Here is an 11,036-nt window from a genome sequence, read left to right as displayed (position 1 = left end):
ATCCTTGAATAAACTATGTGATACACATATTTTGTATGCTCATAAGTTGCTCTTATGTTTTAGTAAATGTGTTCACAGTTAATGATTCCACTCTTTCTGATAATGGGAAAGACCTACATGGTCGCTCTCCCGTTTTTAAAGTTGGTAAGTGCGAAAGTATAGTGTTCAAAGTTGTGCAATCTTTCAAGACCCAAATTTATATGATAATTCATTTTCTCTTAGGGTCTACAACAGGAACGTGTAGTGAACAATATAATAATACCATGTGTAACGCTACAAGCAAAGGTTCGTTTCCATCTAGCTTTAATGTCATTTCAGTCATTTCTTTTTCACGACTGGCCTTTTTTCATTCTGGTAAATCTAAAATATATGGGTCGTACATCTAAAAAATGTGTCTCTGGAACACTAATGACTTGCCCAATAGCTTTTATAGACTAAAAACTGTGCCGAATTGCAAATTTTGTAGAGCTAGAAGATTTCAATATGAATCACCGGGATTATGTTGTGATAATGGATCAATGAAATTGATTCACTATGGACTACCTGCTAAATTGCTAAATCTTTATTTAGGAAACTCTCAGGAGTCCAAATATTTTCGCACTTATGTTAGATTGTATAACAATATGTTTGCATTTACTTCTCTTGGAGTGAATTATGATAGAGATTTAGCAAGAAAAAATTGTAGTATTTATACGTTTAGAGTTCAAGGGGAAATGTATCATTTCATAAATGACCTCCTGCCTTCAAGTCAACCAGCAAAAAATCTTGTATTTTTATGATACTGATAATGAACTAGCAAATCGGTTGGCATACTTTGACAGGCTTAACGAATCGGTTATCAGGATTTTGATGGACGCATTAAAAGTTAATCCATACTCTATCTTTTTGAAATCTTTAACAGATATCCTAGAATTATCAAACTTCTACATTGCGCTTAAGTCCGACTCTGGTTTAGATCAAAGAACCTATAACTTACCAACATCATCTGAAGTAGCAACAATATAGATAGAAGATGAAAGTAGTTCCAGTATTTCTCTACCACATATTCGAATTTATACACATAGTAGTAAAAGCCAATTGGTAAATTACTACTATGGTTGTTATGATCCATTGCGGTATCCATTACTATTTCCTTATGGACAAAACGGATGGCATTGTGGTATTAAAAAGATTATTCGAACGAATAATACTATTAGCCATGGAACTTATTGTGAAAATGAACAACTACCAAGTGTAGAAAATATGTGTTCAGTCGATATGCTACTTGACATGGAAGCAGAACTTCTGGAAAAAAAGAAAAGAAAAAGAAATACTGTGTCATGCCGTGAGTATTATTGTTACAAGCTCCAAATGAGGGACGATGAAGAAAATGGGGTTTTACAAGCTGGAAGAGTATTCCAATAATACTCAGTTGACGAATTCATCAAGCTTGAGACTCAAAGGTTAGATTTCTATTCATTTAATCAAGATTTATTTAGAATAGATGTGTTAGCGGGGATTTTTAATGTTCTAAGACACGGAGAGAGAGAGAGAGAGAGAGCCATGCAACATTGGCAAATAAAGTTTTCTTCCTGCAAGTTTTATAGGAGGTCCTAGGGATATGCACCGACGATATATGAACGCTATTGCGTTAGTGCAAAATTTTGGGAAACCTAATATATTTTTGACAATGACATGTAATCCATCTTGGACAGAAATAGAAGAACATTTACTGGTAACAGATGAGGTACAAAATATGCCCGATTTAGTTAGTCGTGTGTTTAGAGCAAAGGTAGAAGAGATGAAAACAAATATCCTAAAGAGTAATACATTTGGAAAAGTTGTTGCTTTTATGTACACTATTAAATTTCAAAAGCGTGGTCTTCCATATGCTCATTTTCTTATCATACTCAAAGACGAATATAAATTGTTAACTCCGGAAGCTTATGATAGAGTTGTTTGTGCTGAAATACCCGATTCTGATGAGAATGATTACCTGTATTCAGTTGTTACTAAACATATGATGCACAGACCTTGTGGTAGTTTAAATCCTAAATGTCCTTGTATGAAGAACCGAGAATACTGTAAGTTCAAATATCCAAAAGATTTTGCGGATCATATATCAAAGGGAAAAAATGGATACCCAATTTACGAAAGATGATATAACGATAAACGTGTAAATATTAGAGGACAATTTCTTAACAATTCGTGGGTAGTTCCTTACAATACATATCTATTGAGCAAATTTAACTGTCATATTAATGTTGAAGTTTGTTCTGATATTAAAGTTGTCAAATACCTTTATAAATATATCTGCAAGGGACATGATAAAATTGCCTTTTTCGTGCGTGCTAATGATCCAAATATTGAAATAGATGAGATCAAAGAATATCAATTGCTAGGTGTGTATCTCCACCAGAGGCAACTTGGCGTTTATTTGGTTTTCCCATTAGCGAAATGACTCCATCTGTTTATCATCTTCAACTACATCTTGAAGGATAGCAATTTGTCTCTTTTAAATCCACACAGACAGTAAATGCAATTATAAATAATCCCATGATTAGGAAAACAATGTTAATAGAATTTTTTTTGATGAACAGAGAAAATCAAGATGCCAAGATAAAGAATTTCCAGAATATTTTGTATGGTCCAAATAATATAAAATGTGGACACGTCGACAATAGGGCAATGTTATTGGACGTATTGTGACATGTCATCCAACAGAGGGGGAAAGATATTGAGCCATTTTTTAACTTTTAGTAATGTTTGGCAACTACAAAAAGGGCTTAAAAAAAGTTAAAATCTGCTTAAAAAAGCCAAAACCAACAAGTTGGGTAAGCCCAACTTTTTCGAAATTGGCTTAAAAGCCAGATATTTTTGACCAAATATATTACATTCTTATTCCTTATTATTTTTCTTAATTCCGAAATTACCCCTCAGTAAAAAAACCCTAAAACATACAGTCTCTTTTTCTTTTGTCCATTCCTGTTGCAGCGTATGCGTTCTTCTTCCTCTTCTTCCATAACTCTCCCCAACTTCAACTCCAATTTGAAAGCCTCTTCACAGTAAGTAATATTCCTGTTGAATTTCAATTCCTAGTGTGTTTTCAAAGTTTTGGATTAATTTCAATTCTATTGGAGATTAGGGCTAATAGATATGCCCATAATAATTTTTTTTAAATCTTTGATGTCCTTACAAAAATTACAATATCTCCTTTTTATACAATTAAATGTGTTCTTATCTAATTAGTTAATCAGAAGTTATCAGACATATACCCCACAAGAAAAGAAGAAAGTTAGTGCAGAAACATCTAGTCGTATAAAAGGAGTTAGCTAATCCAATGGAGCAACTGCTTTACAAACTCCAACGCAACTGCTTTACCTTAATAGGAGTAAAGATTGTATTTTTTTCAATTCTGTAAGTAAAGGGGTCCCAAGAATTTATGTTAGTAAATGTAGAGTCACTGCACCTGCTATTTTTCTATGATAAAAATGGATACCAGTTCAGTATTTGTATTGTAATTTTTCAAAAATTTCCCAATATATGTAAATTCAAGTCAAGAAAAGTAATCTTCTGCTTATAAGTTTGTCCATAGCAAGGGTAAGAGATAACCATTATCCTAATAATGAGATTAAAAGTGAAAAAGAAAATTTACTTTTGTACCTCATAGTTAAACTGTACATTGGGTGTCAAATGTACTGCTTTACCTTAATATACAAAGTTCTGTAAAGATTGTATTTGTATTAGAAGGTGAAAACTAGAGAATGTTTGTGTAATTAAATCCTTTATTTCTGTTTGCATATTATACTTTGTTTGCATATTATACTTTGTATAGAATCAACTTTGTCGGACTGAATATTCTTTTCGGGCCATATTAAAGCTTGGTCACAATATGCCATACAAGGAGTTGTGTGAGCAACTTCAATCTTGGCTTCTTTAAGCTCTTTTAGGCTGTTAAACACAAGGCTCTCCTGATCTCGTCTGTCCTCTCTCACCTGGACCCACCTGTCTTCTACTTGGCGAGAGGTCCTTACCACTTGCTAAACTGGGACCTCAGGCTGTGTCGCCATGACACATGGAACCTGTACAATGAGAACTCGCTGCTATAGAGTGGGGGTAGTGGAAGTCTGGTCCCTTCCCCGAACTGTGAAGTAGTTGGCACAACCTGAATCAACCCCGCCTGAACTAATGTACCAAACATGCTGTGCTAATGTCTCCTGAAGTACTGGAGTAGTAGTATCATTAGGCGTATCCGATGCCTAGGCTCTGGCTGGAACTGCTGGTGGTTCCTTAGTGGCAGCTCGCACGGGTGCTCTGGTTGCACTGCGTGCGCATCCTCAGCTTCTACCCCAGCCCTAACCTCTGACGGCTCTCGCAAGGGGCGCAGGTGTCTGATCATCTCTTGTAGCACGTGTCCTCACCATCGGTGAGAGAATAGAAGATAGAAGTTTAGAATTGTGATATCAAAAATCTCGCACGACAAGGAATTCAAATGAAATGGAAATTTTCCTAACGGTTACATAGCCTCTCGTAGATAAGTACAGATGTCTCCGTACCGATCAACAAGACTCTAATAAACCGGCTTGTGATCCATGACTCCTATGAATCTAGAGCTCTGATACCAACTTGTCACGACCCCGGTACTCCCTCCGTGAACCATCGTGACGGCACCTAGTCTCTACGACTAGGTAAGCCTAATTTGCAAAAGAAAAACCAAAATATTTTGCGGAAGTAAACAATTTAAAATAGAAATAATATAACAATAGTATTTAAATGTGCCGCTCGGCTTACACCACGTTTAACTCTCAATACCAAACATAAATCCAAGACCCGGAAACCCATGAATCACAAGCTAAGACCAATACTACATAGCTCTTACTCCGGAATGTCTAATAAGAACAAGAAGGTACAGAAGGGCTAAATACTAAAAGCATGAATAGAAAGGGACTTCTCGGTCTGGGGACGTGACAGATGTACCTCGAAGTCTCTAGAGTTGTCTCCTCCCTCAAGGATAGTAGACCTGATCAGTGGTACCTGGATCTGCACATGAAAAAAACATGCGCAGAAGAGGCATGAGTACACCACAACGGTACTTAGTAAGTGTCAAGCCTAACCTCGGTTGGGTAGTGACAAGGAAGGTCAGGGCCCTACTGAGGTTAAATAAAATATAAAGATCAACAGTATAGAACGAAACATTATAAATAAGTACAACAGTAAAATAACACAGGTTAAATAGAATAGCAACAACTATATAGAATAAGGTAAATATGGAAAGGAAATACAGCTCAGCACCAAGAGCAAATACAGCTCAGCACCAATAGCAACAATAGGGGATCTCCCAAGAAGATACCGTCCTGTAGTCCCATCTTTACATATCCAGTGAATCTGCCGGGATACCATCCCGTAGTCCATCATATATATATGTCCGAAGGATCCCCGGGATCCCATGCCGTAGTCCAACTCATAGTGCGGGGGGATCTATCGGAATCCCGTTCTGTAGTCCCAAATGTAAATACCCAGTACTGGGGGAATCTACCGGGTGCATTCCCGTAGTTCCATATCACTGTGCAGGGGGATCTACCGGGAATCTAACCCGTAGTCCCAAAGTAAATATGCAGGTGGATCTACCGAGAATCTAACCCGTAGTCCCAAAGTAAACAGACAAGGGGGAGCTACCGGAATCCCACATCCGTAGTCCCAAAATAAATACACAACAACAACAGGAAGATGTACAGAAATGACAAAATCATATTAAGGCAATAAGTGATTCTAGCCTAGCATGCTGCACAGAATTCAAGTAAGGCAGGTTGAATCAAATAAAGCAAATTAAGTCACTTAAACATGTTTTCCTAAGCTAACAACAGGCTTAATAGTGCAAGAAATAGAAACAAGAAAGGAAACATACTAGTAATTACTTAAGAAAACCGGATTTTCAACAATTAGCACAAGTACGCACTCGTCACCTCACGTACAAGGCATTTCAATCACCAAATATACCAATCCTAAGGGGAAGGTCCCCCACACAAGGTTAGATAAGCCACTTACCTCGAACCGGCTCAAAATCAACCCAACACCGCGTCTTTGCCACGAGTACTCGACTTCAAATGACCCAAATCTATTCAATTCAATTGTATAATGTAAATAGCACTTCAAGTAACTAATTCTACAATTAAATTCTAAGCTAATACACGAAATTATGTAAAATGACCAAAATGCCCCTCAGGCCCACGTCTCAGAATCGGGTAAAATTTACATTTTCAGAATCCACATACCCTCATGAGTCTAACCATACCAAAATTATCCAATTCCGATACCATTTGATCCTTCAAATCATCATTTTACATTTTTGAAAGATTTCACAAGTTTTCTTCCCAAATTCCATCCCAAATCACGAATTTAATGATGAATTCAATGATGGATTCATGTACTCTAGCCAAATCTGAGTTAGAATTACTTACCCCGATGAAATTTTTGAAAAACCTTCGAAAAATTGCCAGAATCCGAGCTCTCTAGGTCAAAATATGAAATAAAACCCAAAACCTCGTATTTATAGGGCACCCCCCGGATTTCCACCACTGCGAACCACACAAAAACGAGTGTTGTCCGCACAAAACCAGTGCGGTCCGTACAAAAATGAGTGCTATCAGCACAGGTTTTGACTGTAGTGACATGCTTTAGTTTTTAGGCCATAACTTTCTCTACATATGTCAAATTGTGATTTCTTTACCTTTCTAGAAACTAGACACAAAGGGCTACAACTTTCGTTTTTGAATCATCCCAAAATTCCTTGTAGATCAAAAGATATGAGCTTCCGAAGTAGGACTAGTGCAATTTTCCTCACCGCGGACCGCACTGCATTTTGTGCGACCGCACAACCCCCACCGCGGATGCACTGGACTTTGTGCGGACCGCACTGGTGGGTTCCGAGGCCTGCAACTCTTCTGGACCTGCAACAGCTATGATTTTCGGCCTAAATTATCCCGGAACTCACCCGAGTCCCCGGGATTTTAAACCAATTGCACCAACACATCCATAACATCGTTCAAACTAGTTCAAAACTTTAGAACGCTCATAACAACATCAAATCACCAATTTAACATAGGATTCAAGCTTAAGAACTCCAAGAACTCTTAACTTATGCTTTCGATAAAAAAATCTATCAAATCTCGTCCGAACGACCTGAAATTTTGCAAGCACATCACATTCAACACTATGGAGCTACTCCAATTTTCGGAATTTCATTCTGACCCTTAGATCAAAATCTCACTATCGGACCGGAAACTTCAAAAATTCGACTCTCGCCATTTCAAGCCTAAATTAGCTACGGACCTCCAAAACACAATTCGATCACGCCCCTAAGCTCGAAATCACCGAACGGAGCTAATGGAACCGTCAGATTTTCATTCTGAGGTCGTTTTCACACTGTTCCGACTACGGTTCCCAACACTTAAGCTCTCATTCTGGGACAAAGTGTCCCAAAACTCCCCGAAACTCAAAACCGAACATCCCGGCAAATCAAAATAGCATAAATAAACTCGGGAAAGCAATTAATAGGGGATCGAGGCGTTAATTCTTAAGACGACTGGCCGGGTCATCACAGAACCCAAATATATATTTTGTTTTGAAATCGGACCTCAAATCGAGGTCCAAATCCCCAATTTTTGAAAAACCTAGGTTCTATCCAAAACACCCAATTTCCCCCATGAAAATCATTGATTTTGAGTTGAAATCATGTGAAAAGATGTTAATGATTGAATAAAACGAGTTAGAAATCACTTACAAATGTTTTGGAAAAGAAAGATTATTTGAAAAATTGCCTATTATGTTTTTAGGTTTTGAAAAATGAAAAATAAATGAAAATTCCGACTAAATATACTACTCTCAGATGCCCTGTGCGGACCGCACAAAATCAACTGTGTCCGCACAGTCACCAGTGAACCTGTGCGGAGCCGCACAAGATCCACTACGGCCGCACAACCACCAGTGCGGACATCACAAAACCAGTGCGGACCGCACTAGCAGGTTCAGAGAGCTGCACTTCTCTGAACCTAATAGCCATGTTTTAAGCCTAAGCCACCCCAGAACCCACCCGAAACTCACCCGAGCCCTCGGGACTCTAAACCAAATGTGCATACTAACTCAAAAATATCATATGGACCTACTCGTACGATCACATCATCAAAATAACATGTAAAATCATGAATTAAACCTCAAAACTCAACAATTTCATCAAGAACTCTCAAAGTTCATAACTCTTCAATCGGAAGTCCAACTCACGTCAAATAAACTCTGTTTTTCACCAAATTTCACAGTTATCTTTCAAATACTATAAAAAATTTGTACTGGGCTCCGAAACCAAAGTATGGGCCCAATAACAGTGGTTTCAAACATTAATTCTTTTCTTTATTTCTTAGATAATTCAGTAAAATAATTTCTTTCAAAAATTGATTTCTAAGGCTTGGGACCTCAGAATTCATTTCCGGGCATACGCTCAAGTCCCATATTTTACTGCGGACCTCCCGGGATCATCGGAACACCGATCCGGGTTCATTTTTCTCAAAATATTGACGAAAGTCAACCATAATCAAATTTTAACTCTAGAATTTCTATTTCTCATATTTTCACATAGAAGGCTTTCCGAATATAGGTCCAGACCACGCACGTAAAAAAAGGTGAGGTAAAAGGGAGGTTTTTAGGCCTCGGAACACTGAATTCACTTGCAACACAAGTGATGACCTTGAGACATCACATTCTCCACCTCTAAAACAACCGTTCGTCCTCGAACGAACATAGGAAGGAAATACCTGAGTCGAGAAAAAGATGGAGATAACGGCTCCACATATCGGACTCGGACTCCCAGGTCGATGCCTCAACGAGCTGAGCTCTCCACTGAACACGAACAGAAGGAAAACTCTTCGATCTCAACTGACGAACCTGCTGGTCTAGAATAGCTACCGGCTCATCCTCATAAGACAAGTCCTTGTCCAACTGGACAGTGCTGAAATCTAACACGTGGGATGAATCGCCGTGATACTTTCGTAGCATGGACACATGAAACACTGGATGCACGACTGATAAGCTCGGCGGCAATACAAGTCTCTTAGCCACCTCTCCTACTCGATCAAGAATCTCAAATGGGCCAATGAACCTAGGGCTAAGCTTGCCCCTCTTCTCAAATCTTATTACCCCCTTTATAGGCGACACTCGAAGCAATACCCGCTCACCGACCATGAAACCCAAATCTCGAACTTTTCGATCGGCATAGCTCTTTTGCCTGGACTGAGCTGTACGAAGCCTATCCTGAATAATTCTGACCTTGTCCAAGGCATCCTGAACCAGATCCGTACCCAACAACTGAGCCTTTCCCGGCTCAAACCATCCAACCGGAGACCGACACCTCCTACCATATAAAGCCTTATACGGAGCCATCTGAATACTCGACTGGTAGCTGTTGTTGTAGGCAAACTCTACTAAAGGCAAAAACTGATCCCATGAGCCTCCAAAGTCAATGACACAAGCTCAAAGCATATCCTCCAAAATCGGAATAGTCCGCTCTGACTGCCCGTCCGTTTGAGGATGAAACGTTGTGCTCAACTCAACCCGCCTGCCCAACTCTCGCTGAACTGCTCTCCAGAAATGGTAGGTAAACTGCGTACCTCAATCCGAGATGATAGACTCGAGCACACCATGAAGACGAATAATCTCCCGGATATAGATCTCAGCTAACCTCTCAGAAGAATTGGAGACTGCCATAGGAATGAAATGCACTGACTTGGTCAGCCTATCAACAATAACCCACACTGCATCGAACTTCCTGCGAGCCTGTGGGAGTCCAACAACGAAGTCCATAGTGATCCGTTCCCACTTCCACTCAGGAATCTCAATCTTTTGGAACAAACCACCAGGCCTCTGATGCTCATACTTAACCTGCTGGCAATTCAAACACCGAGCCACAAATGCTACAATATCCTTCTTCATTCTCCGCCACCAATAATGCTGCTGCAAATCCTGATACATTTTCGCGGTGCCCGGATGAATAGAGTACCGGGAGAAGTGGGCCTCCTCCAAAATCAACTCTCGAAGCCCATCCACATCAGGCACACAAACTCGACCCTGCAATCTCAAAACCCCATCATCACCTAAGGTAACCTGCTTGGCACCTCCGTGCTGCACCATGTCTCTAAGGACACACAAATGGGGATCATCATACTGCCGATCACAGATATGCTCCAATAAAGAAGAATGGGAGACCGTGCAAGCTAACACACGACTAGGCTTAGAAACATCCAACCTCACGAACTGATTGGCCAAAGCCTGAACATCCAAAGCAAGCGGTCTCTCACCGACCGGAATATAAGCAAGACTGCCCATACTGGCTGACTTCCTATTCAAAGCATCGGCTACCACATTGGCCTTTCCCGTATGATATAAGATGGTGATATCATAGTCCTTTAATAGTTCCAACCACCTTATTTGCCTCAAATTCAACTCCTTTTGCTTGAACAAGTACTGTAGACTCTTGTGATCCGTGAACATCTCACATGCCACGCCATACAGATAATGCCTCCAAATCTTCAACGCATGAACAATGGCTGCGAACTCCAAATCATGAACTGGATAATCTTCTCATGAATCTTCAACTATCGCAAAGCATAAGCAATGACTTTGCCATCCTGCATCAACACCGCACCAAGTCCAATGCGAGATGCGTCATAATAAATTGTATAAGGCCCTGAACCTGTGGGCAAAACCAATACCAGTGCCGTAGTCAAAGCTGTCTTGAGCTTCTAAAAGCTCGCCTCACACTCATCTGACCATATGAACGGGGCACCCTTCTGGGTCAACCTGGTCATCGGGACTGCGATAGATGAAAACCCCTTCACGAACCATCGATAGTAACATGCCAATCCCAAGAAACTCCGAATCTCTATGGCTAATGCTGGTCTAGGCCAGTTCTTGACTGCCTCAATCTTCTTCGGATCAACTTGAATATCCTCTGCTGATACAACATGACCCAGGAATGCAACTGAACTCAACCAGAACTCACATTTTGAGAA

At 39.8% G+C, this 11,036-nt stretch overlaps 1 protein-coding gene across 41 annotated transcripts in view; it reads left to right on the top strand.

The window, feature by feature from the left end:
• LOC107777658 (uncharacterized) overlaps positions 1-11,036 on the top strand; it is a 38,733-nt gene that overhangs the window by 13,879 nt on the left and 13,818 nt on the right. For 17 of the 41 annotated variants that reach the window (XM_075255835.1, XM_075255832.1, XM_075255830.1 and 14 more), the window contains exons 3-4: positions 64-285; positions 1,238-1,442. The exons of 4 other annotated variants lie outside the window; for them this stretch is intronic. In XM_075255835.1, coding sequence (XP_075111936.1) covers positions 64-285; positions 1,238-1,404 — 389 coding nt within the window. In that variant the 3' untranslated portion in view covers positions 1,405-1,442. Of the gene's footprint in view, positions 1-63; positions 1,443-2,973; positions 3,045-11,036 lie in introns of all 41 variants that reach the window. 20 more of the 41 variants (XM_075255848.1, XM_075255851.1, XM_075255850.1 and 17 more) reach the window with 11 other exon arrangements.

The sequence above is a fragment of the Nicotiana tabacum genome, chromosome 6, assembly GCF_000715075.1.
Source record: "Nicotiana tabacum cultivar K326 chromosome 6, ASM71507v2, whole genome shotgun sequence".
In the NCBI taxonomy this organism is placed as follows: Eukaryota; Viridiplantae; Streptophyta; class Magnoliopsida; order Solanales; family Solanaceae; genus Nicotiana; species Nicotiana tabacum.
Note: the sequence above shows the minus strand (reverse complement) of the source record. Positions and strands in the feature narration are given on the sequence as shown.